General features: G+C 51.7%; 1 protein-coding gene across 1 annotated transcript in view; it reads left to right on the top strand.

Annotated features, from left to right (window-relative positions):
- The window catches only part of KCNQ3 (potassium voltage-gated channel subfamily Q member 3), a 203,052-nt gene extending 185,680 nt beyond the window's left edge, over positions 1-17,372 (top strand). The window contains exons 10-15 of the mRNA XM_045861097.1: positions 2,545-2,747; positions 3,573-3,675; positions 5,665-5,796; positions 8,232-8,330; positions 10,955-11,039; positions 11,789-17,372. Of these exons, the coding sequence (XP_045717053.1) occupies positions 2,545-2,747; positions 3,573-3,675; positions 5,665-5,796; positions 8,232-8,330; positions 10,955-11,039; positions 11,789-12,511 (1,345 nt within the window). The 3' untranslated portion in view covers positions 12,512-17,372. The remainder of the gene's footprint in view (positions 1-2,544; positions 2,748-3,572; positions 3,676-5,664; positions 5,797-8,231; positions 8,331-10,954; positions 11,040-11,788) is intronic.
- The last annotated feature ends 3,034 nt before the right edge of the window (positions 17,373-20,406 follow it).

Genomic DNA, 20,406 nt, shown 5'->3' with positions numbered 1-20,406 from the left:
TCCGTGCATGTTGAGTCGCTTTCCCGCCGGGTCCAGTCTTTTCAGCCCGCGGACCCTGATACATTATTCTTGTCCCATTCGTCGTGCATCCGGCTCCGGCGGGGGATGCAGGTTAGAAAACAGAGACTTCGAGTCAGGGAAGTGGGCCGTCTGCGTGTCGGAGGTTCTCAGAGTTACCCAGGGCAGGTCATTCAGGCAGCAGCGCGGGGCGAGAGAGGACGGTGCAGGGGGAGTGAGGGACCACAAAGGCTCAGGCGTGTGCTCACTCACTTGTGTGTGCGTTCTCGGGGCCAGGCTGGAGGCAGAAGCGCGGCAGATGTTATTATGTGTAACGCGCCCCAGGCCTCCAGGGAGCAGATGTCGTTAGACTCACCGAACCCTCAGGAACCTGGTGCTCAGTCAGCGTCGGGCCCCTGCTGGGTTGGGGGTGTCCCGGCCTCCTCTGCGGCTCCGACACCCGTGACCTCCTCACCTCACCGCAGCACAAAGGCATCAGCCGCTGCTGGCACCGAGCACACGGCTGTGATAACCAGACACCCTCTTTAGAAATACTGAATTATCTCGGTTCAGCGCAGGTCTGGTTCGACAGCCCACATTCATTCGCTCGTGCGATTATTCCGCAAGTGCATGGCGCACCTACTGTGTGACAGGCCCTGGGTGGGAGACAGGGAGGAAGCCACTGAGCTGAGTGTGTTGGTGTGTGAAAACACGCAGCTTGGTTTGTCTCCGCTGTGTGCAACTGCACAGAAAGGGCTGAGAAATAGAAGGAAGAAATTCATGTTTATTGAGTACCTACTACGTGCCTGCTCCACGCCACATCCTGACCAACATCACCTAGCGATCAGGTGGAGCAGGAATGCTTCTCCCTGTTTTCAAGATGAGGTAGCTGAGGCTCACGGATGTGCCCAGGTCACAGATGCGCCCGGGGTCATCCAGATGCTGACGGGCAGAGCTGGACTTCAAGTCAGGGTGCAGCTGGTTTTGCACCAGGATGACTTTGTGCTGGACTTATTCACTGGTTTGGTTTTTTTTTTTTTTTTGTGCCAAAAATACTTTGGGCAGTAGGATGATATCCAGGGACCCTTTCTCAGAATAATGATTCTGAATCCATAAATAAAATGCATGCAGTTACAGAAGAAACTGGTCACTGTGGACCCTGTGCTATCGCACAGGAGTTTGAGTACTGACCCTCACGGTCAAAAACCCACGCATGACTTTTGACTCCCCCGAAACATACCTACAGCCACCCCTGGCATCCATGGGGATTGGTTCCTGGGCCCCTGCGGACACCATAATCCTCAGTCAAGTTCCTTATGGAATGGCAAAGGCCAGTAATGCCTATGGTTGGCCCGCTGGATCTGTGGGTTCCCACGTGCAGATCCAAAATACTGTTTTGATCCTCAGTTAGTTGAGTGTCTAGGTGTGAGACCAGGGGAATAGAGAGGGCCAACTGTATATTTATTCTTTTTTAAAAGATTTTATTTATTTATTTTTAGAGTGGGAAGGGGGGGAGATAGAGAGAGAGAGAAACATCAATGTGCGGTTGCTGGGGGTTATAGCCTGCAACCCAGGCATGTGCCCTGACTGGGAGTCGAACCTGCAACACTTTGGTTCGCAGCCCGAGCTCAATCCACTGAGCTATGCCAGCCAGGGCTTATATTTATTCTTTAAGATCCACTCCGCGTGAACCCGCACAGTTAAGCCCAAAGTTGTTTAAGGGTCAACACTATATTGAAACATAACCATCCACATCTTTAAACATCGGAGATGGGTCGTGTACATGTTTCTCTGTGACAAATCTGGTGACAGGACCTGGTGGCAGGTGAACGCTACCACAGCTTTGGAACTGTGACAAGCACAGCAACCCCGGGAGATAACAGGGTATAACATGACCCGTACTTTCTGTGGTGGGAAGTCACGGCATGTGACAGGGGCATTCAGGGTCTGCGTGGGGCTCCCTACCTACAATCGTAATACAGAAAGACGTGCTAAATTTCAGCTAGACGTTAGCACATTGAAGAAGCCATGTTTTCCCCATCCAAGCTCATGGACACCCCTAAATTCTGTACATGGAGGGGTGTCTGTGGACTCCAGGTTAGGGTACCAGCCTCATGCAATCTATGTTACTTAATTCTGCTCAAGAGACATCTGATCAGGCTTTTCCTGCACAAGCCGCTGTCTGGGCAGCGTGGAGTGGTCCAAAGGAAGTTACTGAGGCCGAGGGGATGGGAATGGAGAAAGGAGGAGGCTTTGCTGCGTATGACGACGAGCTCGCATTTTCCAGTGAAGCCCCACTTGAGCAGAGGAGGGACGGGAGGGCAGAGGAGTTACAAAACCTGCCCCAGGGGTAACAGCTAGCACGTGGTCCAGCTGGGGCGCGAACCCAGCCCGGCCCCACCCAAGCCTCTCCGTCAGGTGTGGCACGTAGGGCGCCCGTCCCACTCATGCGTGGAGGAGAGTGTGTGAGTCTTTATGGAGAGGGATGGGGAGTTCCGAAAGCCTGCACTCAAGGAGGAAAATTGTTCACTTTTGCTTATTTTGTAGCCAAAAGCTGGGTCTCTTGGATCGGGTTCGCCTTTCTAATCCTCGTGGTAGCAATACTAAAGGAAAGCTATTTACCCCTCTGAATGTAGATGCCATAGAAGAAAGTCCTTCTAAAGAACCAAAGCCTGTTGGCTTAAACAATAAAGAACGTTTCCGCACCGCCTTCCGCATGAAAGCCTACGCTTTCTGGCAGAGTTCCGAAGGTAAGGCCCTCCTCCCCCCAACCCCCCACCCCCCACCCCGAGACCTCCACGCTGCCTCTCCCCGGCCCCCTCCTTCCCTCCGTCCCCCACCAAAGGACTCTCCAGTCTGCAAAGTAGCCCATGCCCTCCCCTCCCTGAACCAGCTCATTTCATCTCATTTATGTCCCTGGGCTGGAGGCATCTGTGACTCGTCCCCACAACCCGCAGGGCAGGCGGCTCCCGGGTGGCCATTCTCCTGGCCAGAGTCACCCCGCGCCTCTGTGCAGACCCGCAGGGAGCGCAGGGACCTCTCACCCAGGTCCCTAGGGTGGCAGTGATGAGTGCGCTGGCATGGAGGGCCACCTGAAGGACGGGGCGGGGCCGGGTGTAGAGTGATCTGGAGACGGGGGTGGGGGGGTGCCTCAGCACCCCCAGCGGGTAGGAATGTGTGTTGGAAGAGAACCCTTCGAGGGCTGTGGGGGGTAAGCAGGGCTCAGAAAGTGGCCTCCCCGAGGTCACAAGGCTAACGACGTGAAAGAGCAGCATCTGAACCAGCCCCGCCTGTGTGCCCTTGGCTGCCTCCAGGGGGCCCCTCTGGAGCCCCGGAGCTCACGTGACCTCCCTCCAAGGTTTCTCCCCCAACCCACGGTCCTGAACTGCTGGCCCCTCGGACTGGGGCCCCCGGGTCATAGAAGAGGGGTGCTGAGGAAAACTGAGTGATGCCACCACTGGGGAAGCTGCAGGGTCCCTGGAGGTGGGAGCGAAGACCCCAGAGGCAGAGCATGGGAGGCCCCTGTGCCTTCCCAAGCGCCGTGGCCCGCCCTGATACGTGTGTCCCCCTCCCAGATGCCGGGACGGGCGATCCCTCGGCAGAAGACAGGGACTACGGGAGTGACTTCCTTGTCGAAGACATGATCCCCACGCTGAAGGTTGTCATCCGAGCCGTCAGGTGAGGCCACCCTCCCCCCCACCACCATGGCCCCAGCCCCGGGCCACAGGACAGTTGTAAAGGCTCTTGGCTTTGGGAAGGGGGCCGGGAAGCCCCTGTGGCAGCTGTAAGAGGACGTCAGCACCCCGAGGAGGACGCTGCCCCAGGAAAAGTGATTTGTGTGTCAGGAGGCCATCGTGCGTGACTGGTCACCCCCACGGGCTCCCCACAGTATTTCCACCTGTCGTGCTTCTGTGTGGCTCTGGCCACCATGTATTTTAAAGGGGGTTGTCATGACACAGAGGTCTCTTCCTGGGTAGGCCTCTTCTTCTAAATGGCTTTTCATCTCTCTTCATCCATCTACTTCTTTTGATATAGAATTTCTAACAAGATAATCAATTATAGGATTTCTTTGTCTATATCAGACGAGACTATAATCCCCTGTGACTGTGTCTATTTTGCTTTAGAATCCTGTAAGAAAATAAAAATACGCTACTCCCGAAAGAAAACTTGGATCAGGATATGGGCTTATAGGAACCCCACAACGGTGGCAGTGAGCTCTGGAAACTGCGCTGGTTCTCCAGGAACCAGCCATGATGTCTCCAGCAAGGTTCCCAGTCCAACTGGCGAGGGAAACGCAGGAGCGGTATAACGCGTGACCTCAGCAAAGCCGTTGCCCTGCTTTCTCATGACACCAGCACGTACACTGTGACAGAGATACGGCTGGACGGCACATCGCTGCCGGCAGCCGGTGGAATGACCTTGTTCCGAGAGACCCGTGGATCAGTGTGTGACACCCTGGACGGGGTCTCTCCCTCTCCCGGGATGCTCCATGGTCTGGCTTCTGCTCTGTCCTTTTTAGCATTTTTATTGATGTCTTAGTCCGGGGCAGGCAAACTCTTTTTGTAAGGAGCCAGACAATCAATATTTTTGGCTTTGTGGTCCACAGGTCTGTGTGGCACGTATTCAACTCTGACCGTGTAGCGCCGTAGACAGTGTGTAAGTGATGGGCAGGGCTATGTTTCAGTGTAACTTAACTTGCAAACACAGGCAGTGGGCCAGGTCTGGCGGTCGAGCTGTAGCTCTGACACCTAAGTTAGATGGAGTTATGCAAAGGGCAGGCTCATTAAATGGCACGAGGTTGGAAAGGATGGCAAGTTAACCAGATGGTTTGATCAATGTGTCAAATAGTGTTTAGAGGCTGGAGTCATGGGCGACAGCAAACAAAACACACTTTGAATGCACTAGATGGGGGCTGGGGGGAGACCTGGGTCGGTGGTGGTTCCTGGCGCTGACCCGGGGTCAAGGGTCTTAGCCGATGCCGTCGCAGTGGGAGTTGAGCTCAGGATGCGGTTATCCAGGAGCATTGGCCATCTGGGGTGATGTGATTGGTTCCTGGGAAGATGGAGGCAAGGGTTTGCCATCTGTGAGTTCTGGGTGTCCCCCAAGAGAACTTGGGGGACAGAAGCTAGTTTCTCTTTTTTATTAGGAGCTCATAAGCCAAAGCATTGAAGAGGCTATTCAGGAAGAGAGATATCATCTGTCCTCAAATGGACAACAGGCAGCGTGACGCCGTGATTCAGGGCACGACCTTGTCAGATGCAGCGCGGAGTGTGAGGACGGCCCTGACGTGATGAGCGCGCGGCCCTGGGCAGACGCTGAAGCTCTCGGGGCCACGGTCTCCCCATCCACAGATGGGTCTATCAGCAGATTGTTCGTGAGATGCTTAGCTCAGTGTCTGTAATGAATCCTCAGTGAACGTTCACTCTTAGGGTTACTGTGATTTTGTTTCTTATGCAGATGGCTGAAGGGAGGTGGTCCTGGAGGAGAGGTTCCAACTAGCCTCTTCTGTGTGGCTTGGCAGGCTAGAGCAGGACCAAGAACTGGAACTTGGAGTCCTTTTCCCTTTGGTTCTTTTCTCTCCCACCGCCCCCGAGTTTGCTAGTCTTTGACTGTAGTTTCTGCCAGTCTCTCTGCACTATACTCAAGTGTCTCTGTCTCACCTTACAGAATTTTACAATTCCGTCTCTACAAAAAAAAATTCAAGGAGACCTTGAGGCCTTACGACGTAAAAGATGTGATTGAACAGTACTCTGCAGGACACCTCGACATGCTGTCCAGGATAAAGTACCTGCAGACGAGGTAAGACAGTGGCATCCAGGAGGACTGTGCCCCGGACTGCTAAGGAACCCGCCCGCCGACCCTGAGAACAGAGGGCCAAAGGCACTCAGAAAGAATCCAAAGTGCAGGGGAGAAATTTTAAGAACAAGTGTGTCCATCCGACCTTGTGCATGCCAGAGCCAGCCAGCTCCAGATCACACAGGCTGGGAGGAAGCTCTGTGACATTGGCACGGCCAAGGTCAACACCCCAATGAGGCCCCATGGCGAGAAAGCATATGTCCCACTGGCCCCTGACTAGGATGCTCTGGATGTTGTCGGCAAAATTGGAATCACCTAAACAGAGTCCAGCTGGCTAATTCTAAATATACATTTTTCAACGCACTGAAAAAATGGGCATCAGGTGTTACTTCTCATAGCAAAAACGTGGAAACAGCATCGATACCCATCTAGTTGCCACCATTTTTCTTGACCCCCTGGGTGCTCCGCCTGTGTGCGTCCAATCCCTCATGACCTGTAAGGCAGTGCATGATAGGTACCCTTTTACCAAGGGGAAACCAAAGCTCGGAGGGCAAAGGACTCACCCCAAATTAACTACCCAGCTGGCAGGTGGCAGGGATGGAATGTTCAAACCTGGTTCGACTTGTTACAAAGCTTCTATTCTTTCTAACGACCGTGCCTCCTTAGTTATAAAATAATGGTGAGGGAAAGACCAGTGCCTGCTCTCATTAAAGTTATGTAGCCATCAAAGGACCTTTACGAAAAATAGACTGGTGAAAAAATTGTATGATCTGTGACTCTGTTCATGATAACAAACTAACAATACACTCAGACATAGATATATATATTTATACATGTATATATATGAGTATATACATATATAAATTATATTTGTATACTATTATATATATATATATACACACACATACTCTACCTACTAGACCTTGCGAGAATATTAACGAATGTATCCATACAGTATGATCACACACACACACACACGTACACTTACTCAGAAACACACAGGACGCCCACGTCCCCATCAGGGGCCTAGAGAGAAGGAGCAGTATTGCCCCCGATGGAGTCCCGTGGTGATACAGTACAGGATGAGTCCATGTGTGATTTTTTTCTTGCTTCTTAGATTTATTGGATCTTTAATGAATTGTAACATGTTTTTTAGAAAGGAAAACCATTTTAAGAATAAAGGAAACTCTGCTGCCAGGAGTGTTAGCACTGAAGTGAGGAAAACAAAGTCCTACCTGAAGCTCCTTCTCTGCCGTTTCCAAGGGACATGAGCCAGGTCCTCTCTGGACCTCGGTCTCTTCATCCGCATAGTGTTCCCCCACTGGGGAGTCCCATAGAGTGACTAGGGCCATCACATCCAACGGGTCGGAAGCTAACAATGCCATCGGGTTGGAGGAGTGCTTGTTTGCGACCTTGCTTTATCTCCAAGCTGTGACCACCTGGAGCAGTGGCGGGCACACAGTCGGGACTCAGTGCCTTCTTAACAAGTGGGCGTGCGAACAATCTCAGCCTAACACACGGTTACGCATGCAAAGATGGCTCTCTGAGACACCAGAAGAGCGTGATGTCCAGGGTGCACCCACTGCAGAGTATTGGCCCGTCTGAGTGCCCAGTGGCCCTTTACACCTTCAGATCTCTCTCTGGCAAATGTGTTCCCGTGAGTCATGGCTGATGGCTGCCTGCCTGGGTGATGAATTGCATGGCCCCAGCGGCACTGATAGTGGAGGAGGCCTGAGAGAAAGGGAAGGCCGTCCAGTCCCCGGCGGTGTCAGGAGAGGGACAGCTGGGTCTGTGGACACCAAGTGAGCCGTGGCTGCTTCTGGGTGCATAGTCTTCGTGGTCCCGGGCCTGTGGCAGCCTTCAGGGCTGCTCCCACGTCCTGGCCCTTCTCAGCGCCGCAACCCGCGGGGACATCTGTCTCTTGTTGCGTTCAGAGCTGCACATAGGGAGCCGGTGCCCCACGCGGCAGAGGAAGCAGGGTGTGGCACCAGGGTCAGAGGCAAGGCCCCAGTGGCCAAGAAGCCTGCTGAGCAGCAGAGATCTGCAGGGCTGAGGACAGAGCCCAGGTTTCGTGGGAAAAACTGCCTAGCTGGGTGTTCTGGGGAGGCGTAGCAAGCGGGGAGACCAGGTGGGCTCGCCCTGCATGTGACATATCCTGTAAGAAATAAGGAGGTGCGCCCTCCCCCTGTCTCAGTGGTTTAGCTGTCCCTCTGTCTCCTCCGCACCACCGGGCCAGAAATAAAGGTAATGTACTGAGATGGTGAATTCTTTTTTTCTTTCCCTCTCTGTTTCTCTCGCTGTCCCTGCCCTCCTTTGTCTCTTTAATTCCATATTCCAAATCCGTACCTGACTGGAGAGGGACCAGAATGAGTGGCCTTCCTCTCTGCGGTGTGAACCTCTTTGTCATTGAATCCCCCTCATTGTGTTCTCTCTTCCAGAATAGATATGATTTTCACCCCTGGGCCGCCATCTACTCCAAAACACAAGAAGTCTCAGAAGGGGACAGCGTTCACCTACCCATCCCAGCAGTCTCCCAGGTGGGGTCCGTGGATACTGACAGACAGGCTGTGCGGGGCCACAGCCCCTGGAGTGTCCCCAAGTGTCCCTGAGTCTCAGTGCTTCCTGTGTGGTTGGGTGAGGTTGCCAGTCCCCCAGATAAAACAGAGAGAAAGAATCTGAAGGCTGTTCTGATTTGTGGCCATTCTCTGTGCAAGAGACTTCCCGCACCTCTACCCAGACCATGTGGGGGACGCATTTTTTACGGTTATTGAATGTGACAATAATGGTTTCTCTTTTATAAAATGAGAGGACATGTATGGGTTTTATTGGAGCCAAAAGAACACTTCCTATTAGGAGGACACAGAGGCATTCCTGGTCAGCTGTTTCGGCTGTTCCTGCACAGCCACCGTGGGGCACGGACTCTCATCCCCGAACGTGGCTGCAGGAGGAAGTCGGCCGCCGGGGCCCCACACCCACCGCTGTGCCAGGCAGGGCTCAGCACTCGGTCCCCCAGCAGAGCGGCTGTGCTCCGTCCAGCCTGAAGAGTTTCCTTTTATAGGTCCCGACGAACTAGGAGCCTCTTTCAGGAAGCCCACCATCCGAGTGCACGCTTCTTTTGTTTATTACATTTATTGGGGTGACACTGGTTGATAACATTATCTGTTTCAAGTGGACAATTCTATGATACATCATCTGTGCGTTGCACTGCGCGCTCACCGCCCAGAGTCCAGGCTCCCTCCAGCATCATAAATGTGACCTTCTTCGCCCTCTCCCTCCTCCCCACCCCCTTCCCTTCTGGGAACCTCTGTACTGTCATTTGTGTCTGAGTTTGTTCATTTGTTTTGTTCATTCATTGCTTTCTGTTTTATATCCCACATGTGATTGAAATCACATAGTTTTTGTCCTTTTCCGTCTGACTTATTTCAGTTAGCACGATACTCTCCAGGCCCGCGCTGTCGCAGATGGCGCGGTGTTTCATCTCTGCTTGTGGCTGAGCAGTGTCCCACTGTGTGCGCGCGCCACATCTTTATGTAACCATCCAGCAGAGGACACTCTGGCTGGTTCCGTGTCTTGGCCACCACGTTTGATTGAATATGCACGTCTTTATTCCCAAATGTCGTCAGGGCAGATGACATAAATGAGTAAAAGTGTTACAGTACAAAAGGGGGGTGCCAAGGACAGCCGAGGCAATATACTATCACCCGAAAGGAACCCCCCAGGTTCGTTATGTCCGCCGCCAGAGGAAAGACATCTCTCAATGCCCGAGATTCGTGAAAAGGAAAGGAACTTATTATTCATTCGAAATAACACAAACTAAAGTTCCCCACAAATGCACACGGTCCTCCCAGCACCCCTCCACGTGGCAAAAGGGAGCACTTCCAAAGCCTCGTGGTGCTGACTGTCACCCAAGCCTCATGGTCCCAACCAAGACACCAAAGCTGCGTGGTCCTAAACAGACTCGTGATCCCAAAAGAGAGACACCCAATGGCTGCCATGCCTCCGTTTAAATCCCAGCGCCAATCTTCCTCTGCAGCCCCATTTCCGGCTCCTCCCACAATTGGCCACAGCTGCCCGCATTCCGGGCGGGTGTGGCCCTGTGGTATGGAGCCAGTCATCTCCAAGCTCTTCTGGACCCTATTATAAATCCCTATTTGGGGCTCCCCTCTTGGCTGCACCCTGTTACAAAAGGAGTAGGACATAAGAAATATTAGGCACCTTGCAATAATAGGGCTTCTTAATATAAAGAGAGCAAGGGTGTGACCATGAGGATAAAGGCACCTGACCTTCGGCATCAGTCCTGGGCACGGGATTGGAAGGGGTGGACTGTGGGGACCTAGGTGGCATGTCCCCCATCCACGGGAGGTAACTGTCACTCTGTTCCGTTGTTGGGAATTTGAGGCATGAAGATCCTGTTTCCAGATAGTCTATTTTTTTCAAGAAAAGCTGATGATCCCAATTTTAAGTGAAATCCCCCCTTTTTGAGATGGCGTTAATGTTGCGGAATGCCGTGTGGGGTCAGAAAAGCACTGGATGTGCACGGCTCGAGACCGCTCACCCGGCGGGAGACCGGGACTGAGCGGGCGCCGGCAGCCTGGGGGAGAGAGTCGGCTTCCTAGACAGCGGTTCCCACTCGCAGTTTCGAGCAGGAGCCCGGCCCCCACCCCTGAAAGCACTCTTCTGCACGGACCCTAACAGCTCTGCGACCCGCCGGCACTTAGACGGAGGTCACCGTGTCACCAAAGAGCGAACGCAGCACTCATTCCAGCCCCAGTCCCTCCAGTGCCATCTTTCACGTCATTTCCTAGATTCAGCATCTGATTTCCACTCTTAACAAAGTGGAACCGATGAAATATCGACCCCCCCCCACTGTGTAGAATTTCAGAGATGAGACCAGCCCCTCCCCACGGCCCACCACCCTCTCAGGCAGCAGTCTGAGACCGAAGGCAAAGGAAAGTCATTCCAAGGCATCATTCAGACCCTCTCAGCACAGTTAGGGGCCTTCCTCCCTTTCCTGACTCACCTGTGCCTCCAGAATTGGGGGTGGGGCCTAAGGATGAGCGCGGGAATACAGGCTCCAGGGAACATGGCCTGCCCAGCTGAAATGACCTTGCCAAGCAAAAACAGGTGTGACAATCTCACAGGACTGTTGGCTCTTTCCTAGGAACGAACCGTATGCGGCCAGAGCATCCGCATCAGAAGCTGAAGACCAAAGCATGATGGGGAAGTTTGTGAAAGTCGAAAGACAGGTAAGGCTTGCCTTTCCCGCACTACGGAGCCAGTGTATGAAATCCATGTCCAAGAGGCATTCCTTCCCCATTGGTCTATAACATGCGTGCGTATCTCCCATTCCAAAGAGCGTGTGGGGGTTCAGTCCCCGGCTTCACACTTCCTGGCTGGGTGATCACAGGCCCATAAATGAACGGTCCTGCACCTCGGTATCCTCACCTGTAAAACGGGGATTTGAACACTTCCTAAGGCTGCTGTGGAAATTAAATGAGCTGGCATATGTGAATTCCCGAGAGTAGTAGCTGCCCTACAGTCGGCCCTTCGCCAACGGTCACGGCCATTCTCTTGTTCCTCGTGGTGTTCCCTTAGAAACTGTTCGTTCCCTTCTGCCCCTTCCCTGGACCCTTCAGCCTAGCGTGCCAGACTTCACACTGCGTAAACGGGACCCCCAATTTCTGTTAGGATGCCTGTCCACCCCTTTACTTCATTGCATCTGTGCAACATCCCCAAATTGGATCTGTGCAGGAGAGGTGAGGGGAAAGTTCTGTGATTGTTCTTTTGTGGCCTATCAAGAACATCATTTTTTCATTTAAAAATTTTAATTTATATTTTTAAAAAGTCTCAGCCCTTCCGTTGACCAGCTCTGTGACTTTTGACAAGTTACGTCATCCATTAGTGCCTACGTGTCCTCGCCAGCAAGACAGGGGTCACACGAGCGTTCCCGCCCCCGAGAAAGCAGTGATCCCCGCCGCCTCCTCCTGTTTTCCAGGTTCACGACATGGGGAGGAAACTGGACTTCCTCGTGGACATGCACATGCAGCACATGGAGCGGCTGCAGGTGCACGTCACGGACGGCGACCCCACCAAGGGGATGCCCTCGCCGGCCGAGGTGGAGAAGAAAGGGGACAGCAGGGATCCTGACTTGAAAACCATCATTTGCAACTATTCCGAGGCGGGCCCCCCCGAGGCCCCCTACAGCTTCCACCAGGTGCCCATCGACAGAGTCAGCCCCTATGGGTTCCTGGCCCACGGCCCCGTGAGCCTGCCCCGGGGGGGACCCAGCTCTGGGAAGGTTCAAGCAGCCCTCCGCTCCTCGACGGCACCGTCGGTGGAAAGGCCCACCGTCCTGCCCATCTTGACTCTTCTCGACTCCCGGGGGGGCCGCCTGTCCCCCGCCGACCCCTGCTCAGACTGGGTCTCCCCGAGGCAGAGACGCAGCGTCACTCGGGACAGCGACACACCGCTGTCCCTGATGTCGGTCAACCACGAGGAGCTGGAACGGTCTCCAAGTGGCTTCAGCATCTCCCAAGACAGAGACGACGTGTTCGGCCCGAGCGGGGGCTCGAGCTGGATGAGGGAGAAGCGGTACCTCGCCGAGGGTGAGACAGACACCGACACAGACCCCTTCACCCCCAGCGGCTCCATGCCACCGTCGTCCACGGGGGACGGGATTTCCGATTCCGTATGGACCCCTTCCAGCAAGCCCATGTAAAGGGGGTCACGGGCTGACTCCTCCTTGTAATGTAGACAGACTTTGTATAGCTCACTTGCTCTCACACCCGTCACCTACCAGTGAGGTCACCGGTGGCTGCATCAAACACGTGCATGTGCGTGACGGCCCCACCCCCCCAGGCAGGGGCTTGTCATGGCCTGTCCCCCGTGTCACCACAGTGAAGCCACTTCCTTTGACGCATGGTTTGCATGACTTTACACTGTATAAATGGTACCGCTAACCTCTTCTAGGATGCACACTTACCTGCCGTTCTTACTCTTGCTCCTGATTGGACCAGTACAGGGAGAAACTAATGACGCGCTGTTCTGTCTGTCTGTTTGGTTGGCGGGTTTGGGTTTTGGTTAGGTAAGCAGGGAAGTAGTTTAAGTTATTTCTCGGATCACCATGTCTTTCTGTACACGTGCCAATGATTGATTAATTGTTTTACAAAGCAAGCACATAATGCTGTCCACAGAAACACATTGCATACCAATGAGGGTGCCTCCTGAGCGAAAATGTTAGGAGTGAGGTGTTCTCACGTCTCCAAAACCAAGAATCTTAAACATTCTTTTATTACGGCAAAAACTGGCAAAGCCTTCCACAAGCCCTCCAAAGGACCTCAGCGGGTCTGCCATTGTCTGCTGTCATGCCTCAGTTTCCTCACCTGTAAAAAAGTGGTGGCGTTCCCAGTGTAGCGTTTCAGATGAGTTACGAATTGGCAGGGGGAAAACACTCACACACACAAAGGTTTTAGAAATTCCCAGTTCATGTAGCCAAGGATTGTGAAATTTATCAGAAGTGGGGTGCCCCTCTGCGCAGCAGCTGAGTTCAGTGCCTTCAAAATGAGGTTCCAACTCCCATCCCTGCCATGATACTTAGACACAATATCCATCTCAACTGGAAACTGGCATCAGAGGGCACAGGACTTATCTGGTCCACATCCCTCTCTGTAAAGCCCAGAGACCTTCGGCTCAGGTTAAGTGACATGCCCGGGACCCCTCCATTGTCCCCGGGAGAGCTGGAACTCCAAGCCCAGTCACCTGACTCACGCCATTACCTGGTCTCCTCTGACCGCACCACTCTGCCCTTTATGCGGTGGGTCCCAGAAATTGTGCCGTGACACCTGTACGTTATGTCGTGTAGAAAGCACTCACCACACAATTTAACCGGGGGAGGGGGTTGTCAGCTTTTATCTGCAAAATGTGCTTACTAATGCACTGTATTTTGGATCCAGAAAAAAAAATACAAGCAAGCTACAACATTCATTAATATGCACAGAGGCCGAATTTCCAGAACCATCTATTTCTACTCTTCTAAGATCTTTAAATTACATGTAACCGTAAGACCAGCTGAGGCATAAGCACCCTGCCAGGAAGACACTGCCCCACCGTGAAGGTTACTGTGAGGCACAAGTTTAATGAGCTTCACAAGCTGTGGCCCCTTAGGAGATGCCACTACTCTCTGAAATACTTTGATGGGAAAGGTTTCTATTAGATTGGGGCTGAATTAGCTAAATGACTCTTCTGCAGTGTGATTATCTCACCCTTTTCACACCTCTAAGCACTGGTCGTGGGCGGTCACCATGGTAACCATCAAGCTGATCGAAGCGGTCTAAACAAACGTCTCCACGTAAGTGCACCCACGTGCATCCCGGGTCTTGTCATCGCAGCTGCGGCAGACCTGGTTGGCGGTTCCATCAGTACCGAATGCAGTGGCCGTGTGCTCTGAGAGGGAGAGGAACCGCTTCCTATACATCAACAGGCACCAGACAAAAGGCTTAGAACACGGTGATAGTGAAGAGCTGGTCCCTGACCTTCGGAATTGGCAGCCAAAGCCTCGAGTCCTTGGCCAAGGGCAGGCAGCAGGAGAGGTAGAGAGGGCGTTTCCCACAGAGGGTCCCGTGAGCGGATGGGCGTGGACCTTGAAGTGTGAGGTGGGACGTGCACCAGATGATCACACACTTCGGACGTGAAATCCCCGCGCCTGTGGTTTGCCGGTGGCCTCCAGCCATCTGAAGGGCAAAGGGCATGGGTCACTCGGTCCTCCTCACGGCTCCCTTCAGTATGCCTGAAAGTGCTGTGGGGGTTACTAACCTGAGAAATCCTATGCCCCTTCCCTAGGCCTTGGTTCTTGATTCTGACCTCCCTAAAATCTTTCACTAGAGATGGCTGAGCCACCTACCATCCAGGGTGTCCGACCTGCAGCCATGGGGCCGCATGCAGTCCAGGATGGCTATAAATGCAGCCCAACACAAAATCCTAAATTTACTTAAAACACTACGAGATTATTTTGTGATTATGTGTCGCAATGTATTGAGTGTGTGGCCCAAGATAAATCTTCCAGCGTGGCCCAGAAATGCCAAAAGGTTGGACTCCCCTACTATGTTACTATGTTCTTCTTTATATATATGAGTTCTTTGAAAGAGAAACAACAAAAACGGAGAATGAGTCAAACACTGCCCACAGGCACCCATTACTTTCCCTAACGTACTGATATTCTTGCAGGACCTCGTCGCCGTAGCATCTCACAAACATATGCGTTCCCCAGGACCTAGTGGAGTGTTCTCAGCTGGAAGAGGGAGGCTCTCTCACCCTCAGGCTAACACTAGTTGCCAGGGACCCAGAGTTACAGGACTGCCTCAGGTTCTTCTAACAGCCTAAAAGGTTGGGAGATGCAGTTATTTCCCGAACCACAGGTGGCAGGTAGCTCCCCTGCAGAGCCTAAGGCCAGGATGGCAGGGATTGGCTTTGTGTTTCTTACCACCGTGTTTCCGCCATGTAGTTTGTTGTCATTGTCAGTGCAGACAAAGGCCAAGTACATTTTTCATGAATGAATGAGTGATAAGACTCTTAAGAGCTATTTTTTCCCATCTAAGAAAACAAAAAAGAGAAAAGTGATCTTCTGGAATATTTTGCTTTGATATCCCCTTAAAAAATATGATGTGTGTAATTTTCCTGTGATGATATTTCATATTAATGCAGTAAAAATTAAAAATACATATAGATATCCCAGAGAAGCAGACCAAACCCACTCCCTTTGCCTGCCCCTAAACAACATCACCAATGCAGCTGGCACTGATGAAGAAGTTCAAGGTCTAGGATTGAACATGAGTTCTGGGGAGAAAGTATATGCTCCTACAACGATCTTTTTGTCAGACAAAAGAACAGTACGATCTGTTGCAATAATCCAGCAGAACTGGTTAATAACGTGAAGATTATACCACTTCAGATATGCCGGTGGTTCTGACGTTTGCCCAGGAAATTGCAGTTTGGCCGGAACCCCCTGAAATGGTGACAAATTAATTCCATCCTAAAAACTAGGAGTGATTTTCTTCAGTGAAACTATGATCTCCCTCTGTGGATTCAGTCCGTGTGTCACAAATGATATACGAAAGTCTTAAGAGGTCCTGTTTTAGCGGGATCAAGAAGAATGAGCTAAATCTGCTTTCCAAGTGGTGGTGATAGGGGGTTTCATTGGGCTGAGCAGAAAGAACTTGAGATCAAGTGCCAGTTCTGACTATCAAACACCAGCACACAAGGAAACACACACACACACACACACACACACACACATGGCTTTAAAAATTGCGAGAGAAAACCCCCAAATTGAAGAAGTCCTGTTTCGTAACTGTGCTTTTTCTGGGAACTGAGTTAGACTTATTAGACATAACAATGACATCATGAAGCTCTGATTTTCATAAAAACATATCCAAAAAGCCCCGAGGTGTATACTACATACAGTTCAAAATGAGCTAATTGATGGACAGCTATGCGTTACGCCTTGCCAATTTTGTGCAGGGCAGTTCTTGGGCACTCGCTGTCAACTGAAAGAAAAATTACTTGCAGAAAATCCTAATACAACAGGATCCACTCATAATTTGCCGAGACCATTTTCATAATTCGATGCCACTGTAAGGACAATGTAATAAAAACATTTACTTATTCATTTATAAGATGTATTAAGCTGTGAGGCACTGGGCCATGCACTTGAAATTCAGAACTGGGAAAACCATGGTTCCTGCCATCAGAAAGCTAGGAATTTGGGGGCGGCAGGTACCAGAGCTTCCTTCTAATGCCTGCCAAGAATGGCAAGTAATCCGACTTCATCACGGAAGACCACTCTGTACAGACAGGAATGCTTTCTCGCTTGGAATCATGGGAAGGCTGAGCACGGAAGAGATTGAGAGCGAAACTTCTGTGTCCAGACAGTGCAACCAAGGGAAGAATGAGCGGATTGAGTGGGGACTTTGAGTTTGGGTTCAGTGCTTTGGACTTGATAGCTTCAGATAAGTGGTAAAAGAAGAAGGTTCTAGAGACCTGGGAAAGTTCTTGGGGGAGGGAGAAATGCCTCCTCTCTCACTCCCTACCAGGACTGAGTTTGGGCAAACAGCTGACCTACTTTTCATCTCATCATGTTGACCAAGAGCAGCTTACGGTGCCGGCCAAGACACAGCCTCTGTCTCAAGAGAAAGGTGTGACTCTGCCCATGGGAATGAGCAGATCTGACTCCTCTGGGGCAGAGAGAAATTTATCCAGTGCTCTGGAAGTCGATTGCACCCTGGAAAGCGACGCACCAGGCTTCCCCCAGAAGATGCCATGTAGCTGGCCCCTGTTCTCCGTGAGTATGCCTCCAAAGCATCTAGAACCAAAGTGAGGACTTCCTTTGCTTTCTGAACCCCGGGTATTCTTAAGAATTCCCTCACATCCTTCTTAGTCCCTGAAGGATTGCTTATTTCAAGAGGAACTTTTTAAAGGACTGTGAGTCCTTTCTTTGTATCCCAGTCAATCCAAATTTCTTGTCTTACTGATATTTACACTCTTCAAAACCGAGCCAACAGTCCCCTAAACAAGGCAGCAGGTAGCAACTCTGACACCTGAGGTTAGAACATGTTAGAAACATGTTAGAAACCTGGCGCTCTGCATAGCTTTAGTGGCTTTGGAAACCGGTAACAGAAATGTCAGAGAGGAAGGAAGGATAGAGAGGTGACCTGGAAGTAACTTGAGTTTCAGGACATACAAAAGTGTCAGACTTTTTCAACCATTTTTTATTTTTCAATGAGACAATCAATATATAGGAAGCACCTAGTACAGTGACAGCCATATGCCGGGGACTGTCAAACACGTTCCTTTACTGTAGTGTGGACTCCACTTCATCTTTGGTATTAAGGCCCTGCATTTTGAACTCTAAATTTACACCATTTTTTGTTTGTTTTCATAAAAAGTGGCGGAGATACAATCCCAATTATAACAAAATCAGGCACTTACACAATTGCTTTTCAACTAAGTACATCTTGACAAATAAAAATGTTTACTTTTCCATCAAAATGAGAGTGGGGATGCTGGAATCAGAGAAGGCCAGTTGGGTCGCAGAGGCTGGGTCACAGTAGCTGTCCCACTGGACATAAAAGACCAGGTACTGCACCGTGCTGGCGGAGGGTGATTTGTGGGAGGGAAAGCCAAGTAACAGAGATCATTAACTGTAAAGGAACTGGTGGCTTCAAGGAGGAAACCCGGCTGGGCCACGGCGTCTGCCAGACAACGCCCTACCGGGGGGTGGAGGACTTCCGGAAGAAGTACTCAAGCTTCTTCCAACCGTCCCCAGGGGCTTTGGTTCACGGGCTTGAACATCCTCCACTTCGGCACGCCCGTGGGAAAGCTGTGGCTAGCAGTGTGCTTTGTCAGTGTAGATGCAGGGAGATACAAATTCATAGATTCTTAGACGCTCGGAGCAAGAGGAGACCTTGATCACGAAGAAGCAGAGGCTGGAGCACCGAGAAGCTCACTCAGTGAGGGCTGTGTGACTGGGGTGGCAGAGTGGCCAGAGAACCCACGCCTCCCAACATCTGGTCCAGGTGTCGGAGATCGACACGGAAATAGCAGTGAGGACCAGGTATTGCTGTCGGGCCCAGGAGATGAGAGAAACCTTCGTGCTCATTCTACACACTGCTAACTCAGACACATTTGTTGGGACTGCTTTTGGGCTTTTCTGGAATGCAATGAATAATCCTGTGCTTACAAGATGACAGTGTTCCTTCTTCCCCTTCCCTCCACTCCCCTGACCCCTTCCACTTTGTCCCCACCTTGCCCCGTCGAGTGTGGACTTGTTCAGCTCTTCGGCCTGTTACGTGGGCTCCCTTAGCTGCAGAATCATGCCTCAGATGGTATCTTCTTCTATAATTCAATTTAACAGGATCTTCCTTTGAAAAATTTTGATGGGTTTGATTTAGAATATGGGATGTGCTTTCTTTGGGGGTCCATGCAACCCCACGTTGCCAGTTCTGCTTTTGTGCTGGGGTCTCTGGCCTCGCCCGAACACAGCTGGGTTCCTCCTGCGTTGTCCCAGAGAAGGCCCGTTTTGCCCAGGTCACGACCGGGTTCTCAAAGGTCTTCTCCAAACGCTGCAAAGGAGCAAACAGGGTTCAGCGTAAGACACTTTACTTTGGGTTAATTAGGAAATCGCTTTAGGAGGCAAACCTCTGTTGCCTCCTTAGGAGGAAGCCTCTGTGGGCTCCAGTGTGGATTTCCATAGTATTTTCCACTTATCTTGCTCTTGGAACAGATTTGCCGGCATCTGGCCGGCTCCTCCACAGCCCTGGTTAACCTCAGTAGCAGGAAGTTCAGTTCTCCTGAATCAGACCGGACCAGAAGCTCCTCAGACATAGAAAAGCGGTCAGCTCTTCAGACAGTGAGAGTCGACCCGCTGATTTTAAAGACAGATGCCCACCGAAGGCTTCTTAGCCTCCGCAGAGCACTGTCATGGGGTGAAAATAAGTTCCAGGGCAAAAGCAGCCAGAATGAGCTCTCTGTATAAATAACCTGAGTATAACATCATTAAGCAGTCAAAAGCCTAGCCCAGCGCTTAGGAATATATTTGTAATTCCTCTTAGATTTGTCAAACGAACAAAAATTTGCTGCCTAAGAGTCACGAAAGCTGCGCCTGTTCTGTTTTCAGTATCTCATTCTCCTCTGCCCACAAGATGGCAGCCAGGGGAGGGGAGAGAGACGGACCCTAAGCCCCCTTGATGCGTGGTCTGCAATGTAGTAGTTCCCTCCCGATTTCATGCAATCCTCGTGGCCACCCCCTGGGGGCGGGGCATTGTCGCCACACTATGGGTAAGGAAACTGAAGCTGAGAGGGAAAATAATTCGCCAGAGCTCACTCTGGTTATAAGAGCAGAGCTGGGATCCTAACCAAAGCCTGCAAACCTCCGAAGCTCATTCTCCCCCCGCCCCACTCAAGTCTCCCAGGTCAAATGGAAATGCTCCCAAATCGTGCCCTCTGGTCCTTCACCACGCCTGGCCCTCCTCCGCCCAGTCAGCTTTGCAGTGAGATGATCACAGACCCCTCGCTTCCCCGGGGACGAGAGCGATTCCGGCGGTGGCCGCCCCCCTCGGCTGTGCAGCAGGTCCTGTGTGCTCCTCTGCGTGGTCCTGCACTCCAGCTGTCCGTGGCAGGAAAGAACGCCACGTAAATGACCTGGTTTATGTGGGAGCCATGAGCTCTTGGAGTCCTGTGTAACTGCAGACAACCCCATAAGCACCCCTGGTTCTCGGCCCCCACAGAGCTCCTGTCATTGCTCTAACCAATCAAGTTCAAATGTCCCTTCTGACTCGGGCCTTTTGTCTCTAGACCGTACCTTTATTTCAGGTCTTTGAAAAGCCGTGGAGACAGGTGAGTCATCAAAACACTCCACCAGGCCGAACTCTCAGAAGAGCTGTGTTTCTTGATGGTGAAAGATGGAGGTTTCCAGTGGAAGCCAACCTGGTCTGGTAATGGGGTGCTTCTTCCCCCCGAACCCTTTTTCAAGGGAGGGGAAAGCAGCTCCACTCTCCACCCGCGAGGGTTACAAGCCCAGGTGGGAGGCCCACTCCCACGACTGGTGGATCCGTTTTTGTC

This window comes from Phyllostomus hastatus, unplaced genomic scaffold, assembly GCF_019186645.2.
Source record: "Phyllostomus hastatus isolate PE091 unplaced genomic scaffold, TTU_PhHast_1.1 phas_scaffold_21, whole genome shotgun sequence".
NCBI classification, from domain to species: domain Eukaryota; kingdom Metazoa; phylum Chordata; class Mammalia; order Chiroptera; family Phyllostomidae; genus Phyllostomus; species Phyllostomus hastatus.
Note: the sequence above shows the minus strand (reverse complement) of the source record. Positions and strands in the feature narration are given on the sequence as shown.